The following is a 23371-nucleotide window of genomic DNA, read 5'->3' as shown; positions in this document are numbered from 1 at the left end:
TACGGTGTTAAAAGTTAGCAAATGTTAGCCATAAGCTTAAGACACGGAATGTAACTTGGCAAGACAAAACTTGCAAGAATGAAGGACAAAGCTTGCTAAAACCAGTGAAGAAACTGCTGAAACAGCAGAGACTGTGCATGCCTAGAGGAGAAAGGTGAAAAGCGCACAGTGGAGAAGACACACGGCCTTCATCAAGACACCCCCTGAGGAAGACTTGAAGCCTTCCTCAGCACAACCACCAGGGAGCCCTGTGCTCTGCGTGTGCTAATGATAATGATGAGTTCCAAAAAATAGTTTGCATAACCACACCTTTTCTAAAGCAAATAATGAATATACATAAAATGTAACCGTACATGGTAATCTGCCGTGTGCCTGGGGTGGGTGTGTGCTAGGAGGAGCGATCCCCGCACAGCCGGCACCGAATAAAGCAAACGCCTGCTCTTGGACGCCGTCTCACAAGTGTCCCTAGGCTCGGTTTGGAGCGATTCACAGGACGGAATACCTGCCCTCCTTTTAGCAGGATAAGGCAGAGAAGGAACATTAGATCTCCACTCAGGACTATGAAAAGACATTTTTTCCCCAGATACTTGCATTTTATTTCATTCTGTTTTCTTTTCTTCATTCAATTTAATTCAATAATATGTTCCAAATCTATTTATCCCAATGCATCCAGTAAAGTTAAAAGAATGAAAGGCAACTAATTTTAACATATTGCCCCTTCATGTCACCCTATTTGGTGCTAAAATCCATGGTAAAGTATTTTCCGAAATCACTTCTGGAAACAAAACAAAGCTTTCCTGGGACATTTTGCAAAGGCAAGTTGTGACAAAGGGGAATGGCTTTAAGGTGAAAGAGATTTAGATTGGATTTTAGGAAGAAACTCTTGGCTGTGAGGGTGCTGAGGCCCTGGCACAGGCTGTCCAGAGAAGCAGTGGCTGCCCCATCCCTGTAAGTGTCCAAGGCCAGGCTGGACGGGGCTTGGAGTGACCTGGGATAGTGGAAGGTGACCCTGCCCATGGCAGGGGGGTGGAATGAGATGATCCTGGAGGTCCCTTCCAACCCAAACCATGCTGGGGTTCTCTGAAATGACTTTAAATCCCACGCTTCTCCTCTCACCTCCTGCTCCTTCTCTTGCAGGAGGCAGAAGAGCACAAACAACGACCGCAGAGTGGCGCAGATAAAGCAGAAAGCCATGGAAATCTGTCCGGGACAAACGCAGAAACGCCAGCAGAGAGCGGCACAGGGACATTCCCGGGCCCTCCGCTTCCCATTCCTCTCTCCAGACTCAGGGAAATAGAAGCGGAGCTGATCGGCGCTGATGAGGCGGACACTGAGGCGGAGCCTGGCGAGCCGCTGATGTCTGCAGCGGCAGCAGCAGCGGGCCAGGCTCCTGCCCCAGCCGCAGGGGACAGCGTGTGGCACCGCGCTGGCGCTGCGCTCCAGGCCGCCCTGCGGGACGGCAGCGCTCGGTACACGCAGCGCGATTTCGCAGCAGCCGCGGCCAAGTTCTCCACGGCACTGGAGGTACGGGGCTAAAGGGGTGTGACCCCCCGGTAAAGCCACGGCGGGGCTGTCCCGGCGCTCCCTGGGGCAGGAATAGCAAAGGGAACCAGGAGCACCAAGCTGGAATGCTTAGGGTTGAAGAGAAATCCCGAGATGCAATTTCACCTGAGATGTGAAAATTAGGAGTTCTAAATAAACCGCAGAAGGGGGGAAGTGTTGGACTGAACCAGAGAATCTCAGGTAATTTTGTATTTTTCTCCAAGTTCTGAACTGTATTAACGTGTAGAGGAAATGGAAGTCCCATAGCATGAAAAAAATGCTCCTCTTTTTAATCCCAGCATTGTTTAATCAGCAACAAATGCCCTCTCAATACCTGGGAGTTTTCACTCTGCCCTAGATAATGTTTTCTCTCCACTCTGACTCCAATCTCTTCAGCCAGGCACTTGAAACCCTGAGAAAGGGACCGCCTGCACTTCTTTTAGCACTGTTCTGCCAAACTTCATTCAAAAGCATTTGTCAAATACTAGGGGCTTTCCAGTTCACAAGCAACTATCCTATCCTCAAATATCCTATCCCTAACTGGCTTTTTCTACAATACTGAAGTAATTTTTTTTAAGTGATAAATATTACAGCAGCTAGTGAGTAAAATGATAAAGTATCGTCATTTTTAAGTGCTTTGTTGCCCCCTATATTCTGAAATGAGCTGTGGTAGGGACAGCACCACGGGTCACTTAAGAGGAAAGGAGGGCTTGTCTCCTCCTAAGAGGAAAGGCTGGTGAATGGACATACCAGGAAAAGGGATGAAGAAATGAATCCCTGGGATTGCGGACAGAGTGATTGGGACATCACAGAATTGTAGGGCTGGGGCTTCTCAGCAGTCTCTTAATCCAGCTTTCCCCAGAAGCAAAAACCAAAACATCCCTGAAAGACCTTTCTGTCCTCTGTACTGATTTTTGTAATGCTGACTTTAGTTAGAGCCACAGTCTATGAGACTTGAGTTTTCTCCACTGATCAGTCACAAAAAGTATTTCCACCTAGCAGCACATGGTGTATTCTAATAATTGGAAATCATGGTTTTGTTTCATGTGCAGCTTTGCAGTAAAGGCTTTGCTACAGAGGACCCCTTGAAGTCCTCTCCAGATGATATTTCCAGGCTTGCCAGTTGGATTGAGTCAAAGCTCGTCATCTGCTACTTAAAACTGGGGCAGCCTGACCTTGCTCTGCAACATTCACACAGGTGAGAGAAAATATGGATTAGAGTCACTGCTAAGACTGAAATCCACCATGAAACAAAGACTAGGAATAACTGCAGTGCAGGAAGAACCAGTCTAATGGTGAGAAAAGAAGGATCAGGAAAACACACCTTACATGGGGCACTGGTGTTTCGATTGGACGAATGGCATCTGTTGAAGTGAAGGGTCTAATACACGGGCCAAGGTTCACCCACATTGCACCTATGCCTTGTACAAAGAGTATTTCAAAATAACTCAGGTTCACCTTCTGAAACATTCCAGATGCACAATGTTTCCAGGGAGATGGGCCAGACACCTGCTGCTCCTGCCTGGGGAGCTGGGGGTTAACAAGAACTTGTGCTGTAGCAGTTTTACTTATGCTACCTACACGCCGAAGGCAAGAGAGAATATTGCCCCTGAAACATTTCTTCTAGAATACACAAACCCCTAATGAAATTGCATTTAGGATAAAACCACAATGAAATTAACCTTTAAGTAATATTTTTAGTACTATTTTCTTCATCGACCACAGCTGGAGAGAGAGGGAGAGGGAGAGGGAGAGGGAGAGAGAGTTCACCTGACATTGGAGATGTAGCATGGAGTTGTAGAGCAGAAGTGCACACAATGTCTGCCTCAGTCACCGTTTGATTCTTAGAAGCTTTAATGACGTAAGAAACCTCAGTCTAAGCTTGTCCATTCCTCTTCTGTCTCCAAGGAGCATCATTCAGAACCCCTCTCACTTCCGCAGTCACCTGCGCCAAGCCGCTTGCTTTCGGTGCCTGCACAGATACTCGGAGGCTGCAAGGTACTTCTGCTGCTCGGGCTTCCACAGGGCTCCTCTGCATCCCTTTCCTTGCAGCTCTCGGCAGTGACACATCCTCCGAGAGCCAGGCTTTTCCAAAATCCGTCGGAACTTTGCACTGGCTTTGTGTGTGTGATCTCAGGGGCAGCAGAGCTCCAGTCTTCCCAGTTCATGTTAACGTGAATAATCCCACTTGCGGCCCTAAATGACATCCAGGGCTATTTGCTGGCAAGAGTTTAGCGAGCTAAAAATGTGTTTGCTGGTACTTTTCTAAAAGTTGGACAAGGACTTGGGAGTTCTGTGTAACCTTTGGTATCAACCTCACGTGACACTCTGTGAATAGGACCTCCTTTCAGTCTGGCCACAGATCCCCTTCTCTGCCTGCACACTCCTCTGCTGCTTTTGTCCTCAGGAGCGCCATGGTCGCGCAGTATCTGTACGTCTTGGCTGAAGGAGCTGGGCTGGAGACCAGTGACCTCATCCAGCTGTACTGGCAGGTAACAACTGACAGCCTGGGAAGGAATCACAGGATATGCCAGGCTGGGAGGGACCCCCAAGGACCACTGAGACCAACTCCTGGCTCATGGAGTCTCCATCCAAACGACCTGGTTGTTTTGTTTGGGTTTTTTTCACTAAGTGTCTAATTTTTTTGCCCTTTTCTAGGCTATGACTCAAGAAGCCCTTAGTGGAGAAGTCTCTTTTTCTGTTCTGTACACACCTTTTGAGAAAGAGAACAAGACTGACAAAATAAAGGAGGCCAACAAAAGCTTTGCTGAGAAGCACCCTGATTACGTGCAGCACATATTTACAGGTAACAGCAGTTTTCAGCTGCCCTTAAGCACTGTGGACTCTGTTTGTGTGGCTGAATTCAAAAGAGTCGGAGACAGTTGGAAAGTTTGAGCTGCTTGGGCTCCAGACACTGTGGGGTATTGGGCAGAATATGCTTTATCTCAGGCATCAGAAAAATGAAAGCAGTTGATGCAAAAGGCTGCAGAGCCCTAAGATTCAAAGCCCAGTGAGAGCTGGATGTGTTGGTTTTGTCATCTGTGTTTTGCAAGGTTTCTGGAGACCGTTTCACTCCTTCTTTGACTTCCCTTATTTTTCTCCAAAAAAGTAACTTCTCTTACAGCTGAAAAGAAATAGGACAGTGGAAATTATTTTCCTTTCCCTATGCAGATCCTCATGGAATTCACCTGTTGCCAGAGAGGGCTGAATCTCACCCTGACCAGCAGTACTTACTGACTCTGGGCTTCAGAAACAAAGAGATTGGAAAAACCGTGGAAATGTCTGTAACTCGAAAACTGCCAGTCTTTCGAGGTATGCCAACTTGCTTAAGAACTGGCCTGGCTCAGGGGTGACCCCCACAATCCTTACTAAATGAGAGGGTGAGAGGTGTCTCAGGACCCATTTCTCCATGCCAGCCGCCTTGATGGCCCAGCTCTTCCCATCCCCTCCACTCCTCCTCCAGTTCACCCAGCATCCTGCCAGATGCCCTAAAGAAAAGGGAGATGAATAAACAGCCTCTGTGGTTCTGTAATTTCGCTTCATAGGCCGGAAAAGAGCTTTCAGTCCCAGCATGGAGGAAGAAGAAGAAACATTTTGGCAGAACACTGGGAAAAGGATCATGGCAGCCATGGCTTTTATAGGAAGCACTAAAATAAAGGTGAGTATCCCATTCCCTTTCTGGTATGTGGTGTGTGGGAAGGACGTGTGCTGTTGGGGGGTAATTCCTGCTGCACATGCTCCTCCAGTGTCCACAAATGCTCCGTGAATTGCATTAGGAACAGAGCTCCAGTGGCTTTAGACACTTTTGAAAAGGAGTCCTAATGACTTAACAGTGACCACTTGAGAATCCCTCCACATGCAATTTTTGCCAATCTTTATGGCCTATGATATTATATCCCTACTTCACATAACCACAGTTACTCACTCTGTTTCATACCCATAGTAGACTGCACCTCCCACCCAGAGCTCCATCAAGAGTTAATCATTGCTACTTGAAACACTTCTCGTGATTGAGATCTGGATCTCTGTGGAATGAAGGATGTGAAATAATCCTCCCATCTGTTACAACCATAAGCCAGGTGATGGTAGTTACCTCTGCTCCATCCTTTCTGCCATAATGGACACAGCTTTTAGCACCCTGGCTGACAATTAGCACAAAGGTCCACAATCAAATTTGCACATAGACGAGACTGTTTTCATGCAATTCTTAAATTATTCTCCTGAAAAAAGAAACATGAGCTAGAGATCTGGGGAGGCTCTGACTTCTCTCCTCCTAGAGGGCAGTTGCTGGAGCAGCAGCAAGCACCGGAACTCAGGCACTCAGCAGAGGGAAAGGTGTGCGGGGCTTGGCCAAAAGCATCCACGCTGGGGTGAGGGAAGTGGAGTGGATGGAGGGCAGATGTCCCTGAGGAAACACAGCTGCTTCTTTCCAGTGCTTTCCTGAAGCCCTTTGCTCTTGGCTTTGGATGACCAAAAGCCCCAGTTCCCAATGTGCAGAGTAATGCAAGTGGCAGCTTTGGGAAAGGGGAGGATCTGTTCCTGCTGGGGGCATTCCCTTCGATGCACTTGGAGAAGTTACAACTACAAACAGAGTGTGGGTTGGATACTGGATACACAATAAAATCCTGGTCTTTCTGAAAGCCCCAGAAAAACTGGGGCTTTTAAATTTTTTTTTGACCCCCCACTTCTCTCTTTGCTTTTGGAGCTGAGATTTGTCTATTGCAACTACTGCAGCCTCAAAAGAGTAACAGGAAGAGAAAAAACTTTGAAATCAGGCAGGTTTTGCACTCCTCATGACTCCCCTCTTCTGTAAATTAATTTGGAGGAACAGGAACACACAGTTCAAGCGGAGATAAGCAGTGAGGTCTGGTTTCCAGGGCACAGGGAAAAGAAATTCATCCTGTCAGAGATGAGAACAGGGTGCTGCCTTAGGACTGCCCAAGCCAGTCCCCACTGTAGGCATTTACACTGCTGCCACACACCAGTATTTTCTATGAGCTTTACACCTTTACATTTAAATATTCTTGCTGAAACACAAGTGCATTCCCAGAAAAGCCAGGGTAAAACTCCAGCACCACTGAAGGCAGCAGCCAAGTGACTTTTTTTCTCAAGGAGGCTGGCACAGCAGCCCCGTGGTTTAGGCAAGGGCTACCCTGGTGCCACCTCCACAGCAGGAAGGACAGGGAACTGGGCTGAAACATGGGCCTGCAGGTTCATAACCAGTCCCAGAGGTCGGTGTGGGACCTGCCATGGAGAGGAGGAAAGCCCCAGGAAAGAAGAGAGAGTCACTGAGTTGGAACAGCTGCCAGGTCCACATCCATCATCAGGGGAAACATATTCCCTTCCCCTTCAGTTTACAGAGCGTTCAGTGATCCCAGCGAGACCGAACCTCTGACTCAAGGAGCAGATGGCAGTGCCAGTTCTACCTGGGAAGAGAGATGGGCACAAAGCCAGAGCTGCTCTGCTGCTGGGGACTCATCTCTCTTTATGGCACTGACAGAGACTGGGCCACTTTTGTTTTCTTTAATGTATTCCACAATTGTCTTCAAGCTACAAACATGATGCTGTTTTATTTCCATCACACGTAAGCTAAATTAAAAACGGCCAAACTTCAGCTACAGACTCAAGCATTACAACTTACTTGGAGAGGAAAAAATAATATATTTGGGATTTAACAGAACAAACGTTTCTTTCTGCCGCCCTCTTCCTCTTTTGCGGATGCAAACGTGCAATCCAACTTCTTGTTCTGCTCAGGTTGGTTTTGACCAAACCATCTCAGTGCTAAAGCCAAGCTCATTAAACCATGGCAACAGTTAAGAGAAGTCAATTCTGCTCCCTCGGTTTTGCAGCCACACAGCCTGGAGTTCAGTTCACTACGTCATTTATACACACACTGCTCTGGCTCAGATGTGAAGGGAAAGCCTGAACATGCTTCAAGCCTGACATGTTCCTGGCTGCCTGGAGGTCAGAGACCACCTCTGTAGGTTTTAGTTCCTCCAGGGTCTGTCTTTGAAACCATAGATTGGCCTGTCTGTGCCCAAACCATGAGCTGACACCCTGCACCCTTTCCTCAGCCTCCTTCCTGAGACTGGAAAAGCCATCCAGGAAAGTCAGGTGATGTTCAGTGGAGGGGGTGATGGAAAAGCCCTTTCCAAAGGAGAAAACTGCATTCGTCTTTGTCACCTATTGTCTCCCCTTCCCATGTATCATGATGACATCTTTGTTTTCCTAGTCCTACTAGAGAGGTTATAGCAAGAAAGTCTTTTTGTTCCCTCTCTAAAGCCCGTCCCAGCAGCGTGGCCTGAAAGGTGCTGGATGGCACACTGCTGAGAGCAGGACCAGCACAAACACTGATGAGAAGCCTTGAGGCACAGGAGTCCAAGGATCAGGGTGCTCCCTGTGCCTCTCCTCTCACCTCCTCTCTTTTCCCGGGCAAACAGGATGAGCGTGGCCCATGTGCACGGGCCATCGAGCAGTTCCACCACGCCAGCCTGCTCAGCCGCCTGCAGAGACGGGAGGAACAGGCCCAGGTGATGACCCAGGCAATGGCTGAGCTGGCGACTGCTCCCTACCTGCAGAGAGTCTCTCAGGAGGATGACAAGCTGGTAGGTTTGGATTTCCAACACTTGTTTTGGCCTCTGCGAGCTGGGAGACAGAGCAGGAAGGGCCAGGGCAGAGTTCTGTATTTCCACCCTGTGCTCTGGAAGTCGTTTGTCCAATGTGGGGACCTGAAAGAGTTCTCAAATCCTCCTTCAGTGCTTTGACAGAGGAGGTGCTGATCACCTGCAAGGGTGATTGATAGAGCCACCAGGACTCACCTGTCAGTATCTATGGAAAATCCCTTCTCTGCCCCCAGAACCTCCCCAGATCAGTCTGGAAAAATGATTGCAATGATTCAGATCATGCTGCCTTGACATCTCTGACCTCAGAAGGCACCTGCAGCAAAACAGCCTGAATCCGGCTAGAGCTGAGAAGGAGAGGGGGAAAGGAGGGAAAATTGATTTTCTGTGCTGGGTCCATGCACCACATACTCCCTGTCTCAGAACAAACCTGTCTGCCTGCTCATGGTAACTTGTCAGACTTGCTGCAGAGGTGCCCCAAGACAGTGAAGAACGCATGAGAAACATGGACTGGGCCCTTGGCTGAGCCAACCCAGCTCCAGCAAGGGTCAGCAGTGGGGTGATGGCTGGAGCCAACGAGGCCAAAAGTGATGGTATCCAAGGGGGTTGGGGAAAAAAGAGGGGGGGGAACATCTCCTTCTTGCTCTGCATCAGTGGCAGATGGTGTCTCTCTTCCTCCCCCAAAGGGACGCCTTTGGGGAAGCCTTGTGCCTCCAACTGTGTTGGAGCACACCCGGGAATGTTGATATCTACAGACATAGTCCCAGTAGATCTTAATTCCTTGTCATGAGTAAAATGCTTGGGAAGAGACTCCAAAACCTTTTGTTTGGATTCACTTTAACTAACTCAACATTTTGGAAGAGAATTTTTTAAAAGAGTGCAGCAATAGCACAGGTCTCAAGTACCAGCTTTTCCCAGTTTGTTCCTAAACACTGATGCTAAGGGCAGGACTCCCTGGATCCAATCCTTGCCTCTCTGTGTCTGAATTAAGAGTATCTGAACCATCTTCCAGGAGTTGGGAAGGCTGCAGGGTGAGGCAATGCCAGGACTACCCTGGAAGGGGACTGTGGGGAGTATTTTAGATCCACAAGGACGCAGTGCAAGGGCTGAAGCAAAGATGAGTTGGCTGTGCTCACTGTGTGAAAGATGAGTCACAAAATCATCAGCGTGCAAATGATTTTAATTGGGATATAATTTGTGTATGCAGAGAAATGATTTCTCTGTGAATTCCACACCAATTGTTTGTATCTCGGTGCCACAGCTGCAGTCACTGATGGCAGATGCTGTGGACATCCTCGCAGGAAGAACTGGAGAGCGTGTGTGGACTAAAATACAGAAGGTAACAGCCTGCAGCAAAGTGCAGGAGAGCAGATTGTTTCTTGGGCAGGAAATGTCCCTAACTCTGGTCTGTTCAAAAGGCAGAAAAGAGAGGATGTGCCGGGTGAAACCTGATCCCGTGCCTTGACCTCTGTCCATGCTCAGGCTTGGGAGTCAGCGAGGGTCTGAGTGCATCCCTGCTGTGCAAACAGCATCCCAGCTGTTCAGCTGCACCAGGCACTGGTGTCAGTGCAGTGTCAGGCACTGATGTCAGCAACTGATGTGCCAGATTAGTTCTTATTTGGGGGGCTGGAGCCAACACCTATTCTATAAATATGAAAAGCACAGGCAGACCATGCCAAACCACAGTTCCAGGTAGGAACATCATTCCTCTGCTGCTTCCGGGTGGCATCCCCAGCAGGGCAGACACTGCTGGATGGTCCTAAAGGAGCTGCTGTAAATCCTGCTGCTGTTCCAGTGTCCCCTTTGCCCTCACTCCACACCCCACCCATCGCCTGGGACACGTTTTCCTTCCTCTTTCTGCCCTTTGTGCTCACCCAGACACCAACACTACCCCCAAAATAGAACAGGCAGAGGAATGTTGCGCAGACATTTTAATTTGGTCTCTGGCTGAAGAGTCCTGGGGGCTCAGTGGTTATGGTTAATAGCGCCAAGCCCTGCACTGGACCTTTCTATTACGGGATCAGTCTTCCCCAGACTTCCCATATGCTTTTGGCCAGTGCACGATTTCCTAGGCTTTTACTTCCACTTGTTCAAAATGAGGCTGGCACCAGGAATCCTCTCTCTGATCCTCTGCATGTTTTTATGCCAAGCACATGACAGCAAAGGCAATCCCTGAGGTTCTTTGGAGAGCCCAAAGCTTCCTGTGCACCTGTGGCCATGGATCTCTTGGCAGCAAAGGAGCCACAGCCCAGGCACGAGTGCCCATCAAGCTTCAGCAGCACTGCAGAAAACTCTTTTCCATGGCATCATGCACGGTGCTATGTGCAGCCCATCCCCTGAACAGGTCCCCTTTGCCAGCCCTGTGGGCATGAGGAGGAGGCAGAGCTTCTCTGCCAGACTCCCTGTGCCCTCAGCACCCCAGGGCGGCAGATGGAATTGTGCATCAACTTTCCTGCTTGCCTCTCTCAAAAACACCGACCCTCACCGACCCAAACCAAACCATGGCCAGAGCGTGTGGCACAGCTCCAATCCAAGGCCAGGGCTGAGGAGCACTTTAGGGACAGCTCAGGACACGGATCAATACAAGAGGAAGCCATGCTTGGATTAATTCCCAGTCCGTTCTTCTGTGCTGTGCCTGAAGAAGGCACACTGCACTGGATGCCTGTCAGCACGGCCGAGCAGGAGTTTGTTTTGTTTTTTTTTTAATTATTTCAGCTTAAAATGCAATGGGCAGATTGATTCTTTAGATTCTCCCATGATGCAGGGTTTGCATCTTGAGTGGAGCTCCGTGTGAAGGGAGTCTATTCCACAGCAATGAAGTAACTGAATCCAAACAGAAATGGAGAAAACAAAAATAATGACAAAGTCAGGTACCACTGCTGCAGCCAGTTGCCCAAGAGGAGGCTTCATGTGTTTCTGTTTCTAATGACTATTAGTTTTGAAATAAACTAATTGCAGAAGCTTTTAAAGTTTTTATAGAGGCGAATGGAGTTGCTTGTGACACCACTTCTTTCTAATTGCAGGTGGCACTAATTGAAGAGTACTTGAGGGAAGGAGAAGAGCATTACTTAAGGACCCCACACATGCAAATACCTGGAATGGAAAACATGAACTGGACTCCAAGGGGACAGGGATATTTGAGACTGAAAAATACAAACATGTTCATTCCCAACCCACGAAGCTTGGCCACAGGGCCAAAAAAAAGACGCATAGCTTTTGCAAAAAGTTGATTTTGTAGGTATTTTGTAGCTATTGATATCAATTTGATAGATGTTAATCTTATTTTAAATTATATTAACTTGAAAAACCGTTGAAGTTGTATTAATTTAAATTATATTTATTATTTATTATATATGTATTATATATTATATATTACATATGACATATTATATTTTATATATTATATATATTCAATTATTATTAATTTAAATTATATTCAATTGTATTTAACTATATAAATTGAACTTGTATTAATTTAAATTAAAGTGGTATTAAGTAGTATTTACTTGCATTGACTTGAAGTTGTATTAAATTCAGATTGCATTCATTTGTATTTACTTTTATTAATTTTAAGTTGTATGAATTTAAACATATTGTATTAAACTGTATTTAACTGTATAAATTTAAGTTGTATTAGTTTAAATGTAAGTGGTATTAAATAGTATTTCCTTGCATTAAGTTGTATGAATTTAAATTCAGATTGCATTCATTTGTATTTACTTGTATTCAAATTGTATGAATCTAAACTTGTATTTAACTGTATTTAGGTGCATAAATTTAAGTTATACTAATTTAAATGGTATCAAATAGTATTTACTTGCATTAACTTTAGTTGTATGAATTTAAATTGTACTAAATTATTTATTTATCCGTTGCATAAAACTAAGTTGTATCAGTTTAAATTTAAATGACGTTAAATAGTATTTACTTGCATTAACTGTTAGATATGAAATAAGGTTTACATTGCATTAAATTGGATTTACTTGTATTAAAGTTGTATGAATTTCAATTTCAATTGTATTTAACGTTGCAAACTTTTAAGCTGTATTTGTTTAAATGTCAGTTGTATTAAATTGTACTTTATGGTATAAAATGTGAGTTGTAGGAATTTCAATTTAAATTCCATTCAGTTGTGGTCAATTTTACTACACTGTATTTACTCTAACATTGTAAGCAACACCAACCTTCTGCTCTGAGCGTATCCTGTGTCCAAGCTCTGTCACATCCTGCCCGAGCAGCTCTGGACACAGGGATCCCGCACCCTCAGCCGGGCGAACGGAGCCTCCCTTGCCTTCCCTGCAGCCGCCGGGACGCTCCCAAGGGGAAAAGCGGCAGCCGGGCCCTGGAGGCGGCGGAAGCTGCGAGGGCAGAAACACAACAGCAGGGCAACGGGCGAAAGCGAAACGGAGCCCAGCTGCTGGGCCGGGATTAAGGGTGGGAAGCCCTTTGTTCTCCTGCGTGCCCCAGGGGCGGTATTTTCCCCCACTGGATGGGAACTGGTTCCGAGCAGGGCACAAACCCTGCAGGGAGGAGCGGAGCTGCCCCTGCCTCCTCCAGAGCCCCTCTCGGGCTCAGGGCTCAGCCCCACGTCTCGCCCTCCCTCGGCAGCGCCTGTCCCGGGGGCACATCTGGCACCGCTGGGGCTGCCCGGGCACGCAGGTTCCCAGAGCCGCCGGAGCTGTCAGCGGGAGCAGAGGACAGCCCTGCTTCTCCCCAGAGACCACCCGAGCAGCTGATGCTCCACCGGCGGCTCCAGCTCATGGGCGCGGTCCCTGCTGAGCCTCAGCTGCCTTCTGGCCACTGCCTTTGCTTTGCAAGGGAAGAACCTCACTCATCCTTACAGAAACCACATCAGGTCACGGCATTTTCTGATTCAAGGGGAAGTTTAAAACAAAAAGACTGAAAGAAAGGGAAAATCCAGCCCCAGGCCAAGGACGGAATGAAAAGTCCAGGGCCTCAAAGGTATTGAGGCACTTAATTCCCATCATCTTTTATCACAGACAAGGGTCTCTATCCCACAGATTCTCAGCTGCCAGATACCATTTTGGCAGGCTCTTAGAAAAGAGTTTGGAAAACTAAGAAAGAACTGGCAAAACTCTTGGTGCTCCTTTGTTCATTGTTCAAGAAGTAGAAAGAAACCTTTTTGCGAAAATCTGAGCTCCTTAAACATGCAGGACATGCATGTTTAAACATCCTTAAACATGCTCTTTGGAAACTTCTTTTGCCATGGAGTTGGTTTTATCAGGAGAGGTTTTGTGACACCCAGTGGCAATGATCATCTGTGATGGGCAGACGTGCACTAATGCACAAAGACGCTCTCCACAGATCATAGAGTCACAACACAGCCTTTAGAAAACTTCAACAAATCCTCTTAATTGGAGGCAAGAAGCCTTACAATGCTGCAGTAGTTAATCCCTTCCACTAGTTACAGTGAACTCTGAGTTCCCAGAAGGTCATTTATCCAGAACAAGCCCCAGAGAGCCACAGTGTGGAGCTGAGGTGCCTCTGCCTGTGGATGTCCCTGGATCCCCTTTGCAAGGAGGCTCCGCGAGCAGCACCAGCAGCCCCGAGGGCCCAGCTCCTTCCGCAGGTGTTTGTGCCCCAGAGACACAGCCCAGCCGGGCACCAGGGGCTGTCTGGGAGCTGCACTGCAACAAAAGCTTTCTACAGGCCCACAAAAAGTTTAAATCAACTCTTAATTCAAGTGTCTTGAAGGAATTCCCCTTCTACTGGACACCGTCTGTAACACACCATACAGCACATGGTGCTGTAAAGAGTTTCCCACTGGAGCTGTGAGAAGGCTTCAGCCACTCTCCCTCAGCCACTTCCCGCTGAGCCCAGCTCAGCCCATCCCGCCGAGCAGCCCCAGGCCTAAAAGGGCCGTTCCCCTCGGGCCGCGCTGGGGACACGGCGCCGGCCCAGCCACACGGACCCCCCTGCGCCAGAGCCCAGGGGCCGCCGAGCTCTCCCCGGGCCGCCCGGGCCTCGGCAGCGAGCACAGAGCTCTGCCCGGGAGGCTCCCGGCCAAAGGTGGCGGCGCTCGGCCGCGGCCCCAGCCCGTCCAGCCCGCCCGGCCCCGCTCCACACCCCTGCCCGCCCGGCAGAGCCCTCGCAGCCCCCGAGCCCCGAGGCAGCCACACTCTTACCACAGCCCGGCACTCCCCGGGAATACTCCTGGAAGCCGCCCGCCAAGCGCTGTGGCAGCATCGGGAATCGCTGCACTTGACAGCGCCCCGAGGCCATCGCTGTGCCCAGCTCGGCTCCGGGGCAGCGCGGCCGCTCCTCCTGAAGAGCGGCCCTTCGGCTCCTGCGCCCCCGCTCCAGCCTCGGGCAGCCGCTCCCGGTTCCCTCAGCCTGGCCGGGGCCGCCCTGCCCGTGCCGGGGCTGTGCCAGCGCTGCGGGCACCCACAGCACCTTCAAACCCCGTAGCACATCTTACAAAAAACAACCCCCTCACCGGTACCCCAAAAAACCCCAACCCCAACCCAACCAACCAGCCACCTGATGAGCGGAAAAGACTCCACTACCAGAATAAGTAGCAAAGTAGGTGTGTTTATTCCAGTGCTGGGACACATGGGCAATAGCTCCTCCAAAGCCATGCACGCCGACAGCTGCATTCAGCTTGGCATTTATTGGGTTACAAGTTCCATATTCATTAAGTTTCCCAATACACCTGTACATATTCATTGCCTGGCTCCGCCCAGCCTCGCTTCGTATTACAATGAACCCAAAAGTCATTTACATCCACGTTGCGCTTGTGCTGTGTTGTCTGGTTGTTGGGGTTTCAGTTTAGTCTTAGTTTTTTTTCCTGTTAAAGGAATTTTCTCCCATATGCATGTTGCTAGGGGACAAATAGCTGTACTTAAGAAAGACAAAAAGGGGGTTGGGGGGGGCCTGGCTACTCCTTTGTCTACACCTGGGTGTGGGGGCAGTTCGCTCTGAGTGTCTGGAGAGAGAAGCTGCAGAAAAAGGAGCTGCTGCTTCTTTCTTTCGGCCGTTCTTTCTTCCTGCTGGAAACAACGCCGGGACCCCAAAAGCCGCTTTCCCTGCCCTGCTGGAGACCGGGCTGTGGCTGCCCTGCCCCGCTGCTGCTTCGAGCTTTCGCTACGCTGTAGCCCTGCTCGCCCTGCCTGCCTGGGCCTCCGTGGGGTTCTCCCATCTGGATACATCTCGCCTGCCACCCGGGATTTGTGCTCGTCCCTGCCGTTCCAGCCTGCCATTCCAGCCTGCCGTTCCAGCCTGCTGTTCCTGAGAGTCCGGGATCGGCTGCCCAGGGGTTTGTGAAGCCTTTGTTCCATCCCTCCCGGGATCCCAGGGCACCAATGCCACATGCTCCCCGAGCTCGCTCCGGAGCGCCCCCTGCAGCCGCGGGGGAACCATCGCACCTGCCCTGCTCACCGGGAGCCGCCAGCGCCCCTGCCGGCTGCAAGCGGAACTGCACCCGAGGGGAAATAGCCTGACAGCCGAGAAGGCTGGGACTGGGTTTGTGATTGCTGTTACTGCCATAGTTGTTGTTGTTTTGTTTGACTGGTTATATACATATATATATATACATATAGTAAAGAACTGTTATTCCTATTTCCCACATCTTTGCCTAAAGGCCCTTGATTTCAAAATATAATAACTTAGAGGGAAAAGGGGTTATATCTGCCACTTCAAGGGGGGGCTTCTGCCTTCCTTAGCAGACACTTGTCTTTCAAAACCGAGACAGATCTTGGCGCCCAATGTGGGGCTCGAGGGCATTAAGAGAGAGAGGTGAAAAAGGAATAACAGTTCCTGGATAACTTTATTTTGTGTGCCAGATATAGGAACCTTGCTAGGCAGCACTATGTGGTCTAGTTTACCCTGGTTCGGGTGGCATGTGGCCGTGGCTATATTCTTCCCCTTTGCAGCTCCTTACTTGAATATGGGTCCTCTGACTAAGGCTACCATTGCTGTTATCCAGCTTGCGTTATGGGTCGAGAAGATGAGGAATTCATGGGTTTTTAACTTCCTCCGGAATGTGGGCACATGGATAAACGGCTATCGCACACTGAGCACATGTTTCTGGGGTTATGTTAACAATGGTACCTTCTGTGAGGAAATGACACCAGGGGAAGTTTTCCCCCAACCCCTCAACCAGTTCTTTGGGCCCACCCCATCAATTTTCGAAGGGTTTAAATTCCCTCGGAATACTAACCATCTGCTGCTGGTAGGCCTACTCTATTTAGCACTCAAGGATAAGTTGAGATTGGCTTGGATATCTACCCGGACACCAGCCCCAGAGACTAGAGATCCTGCCCCAGAACCTGACATGGCCCCAGAGAGTAGAGTTCCTACCCCAGAGCCTGATCCTGCCCCAGAACCTGACACGGCCCCAGACACTAGAGATCCTACCCCAGAGCCCTATCCTGCCCCAGAACCTGACACGGCCCCAGACACTAGAGATCCTACCCCAGAGCCTGACACAGGCCCAGACACTAGAGATGCCGCCCCACAGACTGATACTGCCCAACAGTCCACCTCAGAAATGGACTACCCAAACTGGGTGGGGGTACTGGCAAAAGGGATGCAGGAGATGTGCCAAGAGATGGGCCAGGTGCGCCAGGAGATGTGCCAGGAGATGGGCCAGGTGCGCCAGGAGATATGCCAGGAGATGGGCCAGGTGCGCCAGGAGATATGCCAATTGCTAAGGGAATACACCTCCTCAGCTAGTGAAAAACCCTCTCCCTGCCCCAAAGAGGGTGAGTCCGATGGTGCAGCAGTGGAACCCACGGATGTTACAACCGTCCAGGCTTCAGCTGAACCACAAGGACAACCACAGCCAGCAGCAGTCGCCCCTGTGCAAAGGAGGAAGTGTAAGACCAAATCAGTTAATGATGATGGGCAACCAGGGCCCTCACAACCAGCAGGAGAGCCAGAGCCAGAAATCATCACTGAGTCCCTGTCGTACGACAGTCTCCGCGCTATGCGAAACGACATTGCGCGAAGGGGGTGTGAGCCTTATATCACCTGGCTGCTTCGGGTTTGGGACCTTATGGGCACAAGTGTGCAACTGGGTAGTGGTGAGGCAAGGTATTTGGGATCGTTGACCCAGGACCCAGGTGTGGACCAGATATTTGTGAGGGAGCCAGGGCCCCTCTCTCTCTGGGAGCGGCTCTTAACGAGTGTGAGAGAAAGGTTCATTCACAAAGAAAGAATGCAGGAGTATCATCACAGAATGCAGTGGAAGACACTCGAGCAAGGGATCCAACAGCTAAGAGAGGTGGCAATATTAGAGGTACTCTTTGGGAAGGATGGACAGCATGATAATGACCCCGATAAGGTCAGGTGCACAGGACAGATGATGTGGAACCTGGCAAGGCTAGGGCCATCGCAATACACCACCTTCATTGCAACGATTGATGCTGACAATACCCGAGAAACAGTGGGCTCTGTTGCCAACAAGCTCAGGAATTATGACAGCATGATCAATGGCCCGCTGAAAGCTCATGTCTCTGCTGTGGTCCAGGACCTCAAAGAGGAGATGAAGGAGATGAGGGAGGAGATGAGGGAGGAGATGAGGAGGGTCAGTGTGGCACCAGTGCGAGTCACAGGCCCCCAAGTCAGAGCCCGTCGTCCCCCTGCTAGAGAGAGAGGGTACATCCCATGAGCTGAGTTGTGGTTTTTCCTGTGTGAGCATGGGGAAGACATGAGAAAGTGGGATGGGAAACCCACCTCTGCCCTGGCAGCGCGGGTGCGTGAACTCAAGGAGGGAGGCACTAACCGAGGGGGTTCCGCTAAGGTGAAGGTAGCCTCAGCCTCCCGTGACCGAGCTGCCAGGTATTACAGAAGGGAGGATGATATGTCGGATCCCCTTAAAGGTACCTCGAGCATGTACGCCGAGGGAAAGAATGATAACCAGGGCTAGAGGGGCCCTGCCTCTAGCCAGGAAGAGGCACGGGAAAACCGAGTTTTCTGGACGGTGTGGATCCAATGGCCTGGCACATCAGAGCCACAAAAATATGATGCATTGGTTGATACTGGGGCACAGTGTACTTTAATGCCATCGGGACATGTGGGGGCAGAACCTGTATCCATCGCTGGGGTGACCGGGGGATCACAGCAGTTGACCCTTTTGGAAGCTGAGGTGAGCCTGACTGGGAAGGAGTGGCAAAAGCATCCAATTGTGACCGGTCCAGAGGCCCCCTGTATTCTGGGCATAGACTTCCTCCGGAATGGCTATTACAAAGACCCAAAAGGACTCAGGTGGGCATTTGGGATTGCTGCTGTGGAGGGAGAGGGCATTAGGCAATTGAATACCCTGCCTGGACTATCTGAGAATCCTTCTGCAGTTGGGCTCCTGAAAGTGGAAGAGCAACGAGTGCCAATTGCCACCTCGACAGTGCACCGCCGGCAGTATCGGACAAATCGAGATGCTGTGATCCCCATCCACAAGATGATCCGCGAGCTGGAGAGTCAAGAGGTGGTGAGCAAGACCCACTCACCCTTCAACAGCCCCATCTGGCCTGTGCGCAAGTCTGATGGGGAATGGAGATTGACTGTGGACTATCGTGCCCTGAATGAAGTGACTCCACCGCTGAGCGCTGCCGTGCTGGACATGTTGGAGCTCCAGTACGAGCTGGAGTCCAAAGCAGCGAAGTGGTACGCCACTATTGACATTGCCAATGCATTTTTCTCCATTCCTCTGGCAGCAGAGTGCAGGCCCCAGTTTGTCTTCACCTGGAGGGGCGTGCAGTACACCTGGAACCGACTGCCCCAGGGGTGGAAGCACAGTCCCACCATCTGTCATGGACTGATTCAGACTGCACTAGAAAAGGGTGAGGCTCCAGAACATCTGCAGTACATTGATGACATCATTGTGTGGGGGAACACCGCAACCGAAGTGTTTGAGAAAGGAGAGAGAATAATTCAAATTCTCCTGCAAGCTGGTTTTGCCATCAAGAAGAGCAAAGTCAAGGGACCTGCCCAAGAGATCCAGTTCCTGGGAGTAAAGTGGCAAGATGGACGACGTCAGATTCCCACTGAGGTCATCAATAAGATCACAGCAATGTCTCCACCGACCAACAAGAAGGAAACACAAGCTTTCCTAGGTGCTATAGGTTTCTGGAGGATGCACATTCCTGAGTACAGCCAGATCGTGAGTCCTCCCTACCTGGTTACCCACAAGAAGAATGATTTCCACTGGGGCCCTGAACAGCAGCAAGCCTTCGCCCAGATCAAACAGGAAATTGCTCACGCCGTAGCCCTTGGCCCAGTCAGGACAGGACCAGAGGTGAAGAACGTGCTCTACTCTGCAGCCGGGAACAATGGTCTGTCCTGGAGCCTCTGGCAGAAGGTGCCTGGTGAGACTCGGGGCCGACCACTGGGATTCTGGAGCCGAAGCTACAGAGGATCTGAAGCCAACTGCACTCCCACAGAGAAGGAAATCTTGGCAGCTTACGAAGGAGTCCAGGCTGCCTCAGAAGTAATCGGCACTGAGGCACAACTCCTCCTGGCACCCCGACTACTAGTGCTGGGGTGGATGTTCAAAGGAAAGGTTCCTTCCACCCATCACGCCACCGACGCTACTTGGAGCAAATGGATCGCCCTCATCACGCAGCGCGCCCGAATTGGAAACCCAAGTCGCCCTGGGATCTTGGAAATAATTACAAACTGGCCGGAAGGTAAGACTTTTGGGTTATCTTCTGAAGAAGAAGAGGAGCAGGTGACACGTGCCGAAGAAGCCCCACCGTATAACGAGCTACCAGAGAGTGAAAGACAATATGCCCTCTTCACTGATGGTTCCTGCCGAATTGTAGGCACTAGCCGGAAATGGAAAGCCGCTGTATGGAGCCCCACACGACAAGTTGCACAGGCTACTGAAGGAGAAGGTGGATCAAGCCAATTTGCTGAGCTCAAAGCTGTCCAATTAGCTCTGGACGTAGCTGAAAGAGAAAAGTGGCCAAAGCTCTACCTCTACACTGATTCATGGATGGTAGCCAATGCTCTGTGGGGTTGGCTGGAAAGGTGGAATAAGGCAAACTGGCAGCGCAGAGGAAAACCAATCTGGGCTGCTGAGGAGTGGAAAGACATTGCCACTCGGGTAGAGAAGCTATCCGTGAAGGTCCGTCATGTAGATGCTCACATCCCCAAGAGCCGGGCTAATGAAGAACATCATAACAACAAAGAGGTAGATAAGGCTGCGAAAATAGAGGTGTCCCAGATAGACTTGGATTGGCAACATAAAGGAGAGCTGTTCCTAGCTTGATGGGCCCATGATGCCTCAGGTCATCAGGGCAGAGATGCCACCTATAAGTGGGCACAAGACCGAGGGGTGGATCTAACCATGGACAGTATCTCCCAGGTTATCCATGATTGTGAGACATGCACTGCGATCAAGCAGGCCAAGAGGGTGAGGCCTCTGTGGTATGGTGGGCGATGGTCCAAATACAAGTATGGGGAGGCCTGGCAGATTGATTACATCACACTGCCTCAAACCCGCCAAGGCAAGCGCTATGTGCTCACAATGGTAGAAGCCACCACTGGGTGGCTGGAGACCTACCCTGTGCCTCACGCTACTGCCCGGAACACCATCCTGGGCCTGGAAAAGCAAGTCCTTTGGAGGCATGGCACCCCTGAGAGAATCGAGTCTGACAATGGGACTCATTTCAAGAACAGCCTTATAAACACCTGGGCTAGAGAACATGGCATAGAGTGGGTGTCCCACATCCCTTACCATGCACCAGCAGCTGGGAAGGTTGAGCGGTGTAATGGACTACTTAAAACCACCTTGAAGGCACTGGGTGGGGGGACTTTCAAAAACTGGGAGATGCATTTAGCAAGAGCCACCTGGTTAGTTAACACCCGAGGCTCCACCAGCCGAGCAGGCCCTGCCCAATCCGAACCCCTACAAACAACAGACGGGGATAAGGTTCCAGTGGTGCACATGAGAGGTATGCTTGGAAAAACTGTTTGGGTAAAGTCTGCCTTGAGCAAAGACAAACCCATCCGTGGGGTCGTTTTTGCTCAGGGACCAGGTTGCACCTGGTGGGTGATGCAAAAGGATGGAGAGACCTGATGCTTACCTCAAGGGGACCTTGTTTTAGGGTGAACTACCCATGGCTCTGTACTTGTATCAGTATCAGCATGTATATTTGTATATAATCTGGGTGATGCATAGATTTATATGGTTAAAAAAAGTTAAGTTTCATGCAACATGTTAGTATGGGAAAAATTCGGGGTGGATGGTGTTGGGGTTTCAGTTTAGTCTTAGTTTTTTTCCTGTTAAAGGAATTTTTTCCCATATGCATGTTGCTAGGGGACAAATAGCTGTACTTAAGAAAGACAAAAAGGGGGGTGGGGCGGGCCTGGCTACTCCTTTGTCTACACCTGGGTGTGGGTGCAGTTTGCTCTGAGCGTCCGGAGAGAGAAGCTGCAGAGAAAGGAGCTGCTGCTTCTTTCTTTTTGGCCGTTCTTTCTTCCTGCTGGAAAGCAACGCCGGGACCCCAAAAGCCGCTTTCCCTGCCCTGCTGGAGACCGGGCTGTGGCTGCCCTGCCCCGCTGCTGCTTCGAGCTTTCGCTACGCTGTAGCCCTGCTCGCCCTGCCTGCCTGGGCCTCCGTGGGGTTCTCCCATCTGGATACATCTCGCCTGCCACCCGGGATTTGTGCTCGTCCCTGCCGTTCCAGCCTGCCGTTCCAGCCTGCCGTTCCAGCCTGCTGTTCCTGAGAGTCCGGGATCGGCTGCCCAGGGATTTGTGAAGCCTTTGTTCCATCCCTTCCCGGGATCCCAGGGCACCGGTGCTGCGTGTTTCCCGAGCTCGCTCCGGAGCGCCCCCTGCAGCCGCGGGGGAACCATCGCACCTGCCCTGCTTGGGTCGCTGTGGGCGTGGCCCAGCCCTGGCCCCGCCCCCAGGGGTGCCCCCCCCAGGTCGAGGATTATTTTGGCATCGGCGACAGCAGCTCGGGGCTGCTGCAGACAGGTGAGGCCCCGCCCACCGCCGGGGATTTGGGGGGTTTTGGGGGGGATTTTGGGGGTTTGGGGCTTTTTTGGTGTTTTGGGGGGGTTTTTTAGGGTATTTTTGGGGTTGTTTTGTCACCCGGCCCCTCCTCGGCCCCTCCCTCAGTGTCCGTCCGCCATTTTGGGTGGGTTTTGCCCATTTTGGGGGTTTTTTTGAGGATTTTTGAGGGTTTTTTTTGGGGGTGTGGGGTTATCTTGGGGGTATTTTGGGGGGGGTTTTGTGGGGTATTTTGGTGCTATTTTGGTGGTATTTTTGGGGGGTTTTGGGGGGAGTTTTTTGGGGTTATTTTGGGGGGGTTTTTGGGGGGCTTTTTGGGGTTTTTTTGTCACCGGCCCCTCCCCGAGTGTCCGTCCGCCATTTTGGGCTGGTTTTGCCCATTTTGGGGGTGTTTTTTGGGTGATTTTGGGGGGTTTTTCAGGGGTTTTGGGGTTTTTTTGAGTGGGGGTGGTTGGCGGTTTTGGGGGGATTTTTTTGGGGTTATTTTTGGGCTATTTTGGGGGGTTTTTTTAGAGGTTTTGGGGGGTTTTTGGGCGTTTTTTGGGGGTGTTATTGGGGGGAGTGTTTTTGGTTTTTTAGGGGTTACTTTTGGAGTTACTTTGGGGGTTTTTTAGGGGTGTTTTAGCGTGTTTTGTGAGTATTTTAGGGGGGAGTTTGGGGGGTTTTTTGGGGGTTTTTTGTCACCCAGCCCCTCCCCCAGTGTCCGTCCGCCATTTTGGGCTGGTTTTGCCCATTTTGGGGGTGTTTTTTTGGGTGATTTTGGGGGTTTTTCAGGGGTTTTGGGGTTTTTTTAGGTGGGCGGGGTTGGCGGTTTTGGGGGGATTTTTTTGGGGTTATTTTTGGGCTATTTTGGGGGGTTTTTTTAGAGGTTTTGGGGGTTTTTTGGGCGTTTTTTGGGGGTGTTATTGGGGGGAGTTTTTTGGGTTTTTTAGGGTTTTTTTTTGGAGTTACTTTGGGGTTTTTTTAGGGGGTGTTTTAGGGTGTTTTGTGAGTATTTTGGGGGGGGGTTTGGGGTTTTTTGGGGTTTTTTTTGTCACCCGGCCCCTCCCCCAGTGTCCGTCCGCCATTTTGGGCAGGTTTTGCCCATTTTGGGGGTGGTTTTTTGGGTGATTTTTTGGGGTATTTTTGGGGTTTGGGGGGATTTTTTTGGGGGGGGTTTATTTGGGGGGGTTTTGGTGGGTTTTTTGGTGTTTTTTGCGGGAGGTTATTTTGGGGTGGTTTTTTTGGTGTTT

General features: G+C 50.2%; 1 protein-coding gene across 1 annotated transcript; it reads left to right on the top strand.

Annotated features, from left to right (window-relative positions):
- The first annotated feature begins 732 nt into the window (after positions 1 to 732).
- LOC125338391 (spermatogenesis-associated protein 16-like) lies at positions 733 to 11466 on the top strand. Its single transcript, XM_048329080.1, has 11 exons — positions 733 to 751; positions 1138 to 1524; positions 2595 to 2740; positions 3451 to 3540; positions 3950 to 4034; positions 4201 to 4348; positions 4714 to 4854; positions 5088 to 5200; positions 7983 to 8147; positions 9424 to 9501; positions 11186 to 11466. The coding sequence occupies exons 1-11, from the start codon at positions 749 to 751 to the stop codon at positions 11390 to 11392; spliced, it is 1563 nt and encodes a 520-aa protein (XP_048185037.1). The 5' UTR covers positions 733 to 748; the 3' UTR covers positions 11393 to 11466.
- Positions 11467 to 23371: the final 11905 nt, after the last annotated feature.

Source organism: Corvus hawaiiensis, chromosome 25 (genome assembly GCF_020740725.1).
Source record: "Corvus hawaiiensis isolate bCorHaw1 chromosome 25, bCorHaw1.pri.cur, whole genome shotgun sequence".
Taxonomy (NCBI): Eukaryota; Metazoa; Chordata; class Aves; order Passeriformes; family Corvidae; genus Corvus; species Corvus hawaiiensis.
The sequence above is the reverse complement of the archived record's forward strand: the minus strand, read 5'-3'. Positions and strand labels throughout refer to the sequence as shown.

Bases quoted from the DNA above. Each gene is read 5' to 3' on its own strand.
- LOC125338391 (XM_048329080.1), top strand. The intron at 1,525-2,594 runs GTACGGGGCTAA...TTTCATGTGCAG, and splicing joins AGTTCTCCACGGCACTGGAG to CTTTGCAGTAAAGGCTTTGC. The intron at 4,349-4,713 runs GTAACAGCAGTT...TTCCCTATGCAG, and splicing joins CGTGCAGCACATATTTACAG to ATCCTCATGGAATTCACCTG.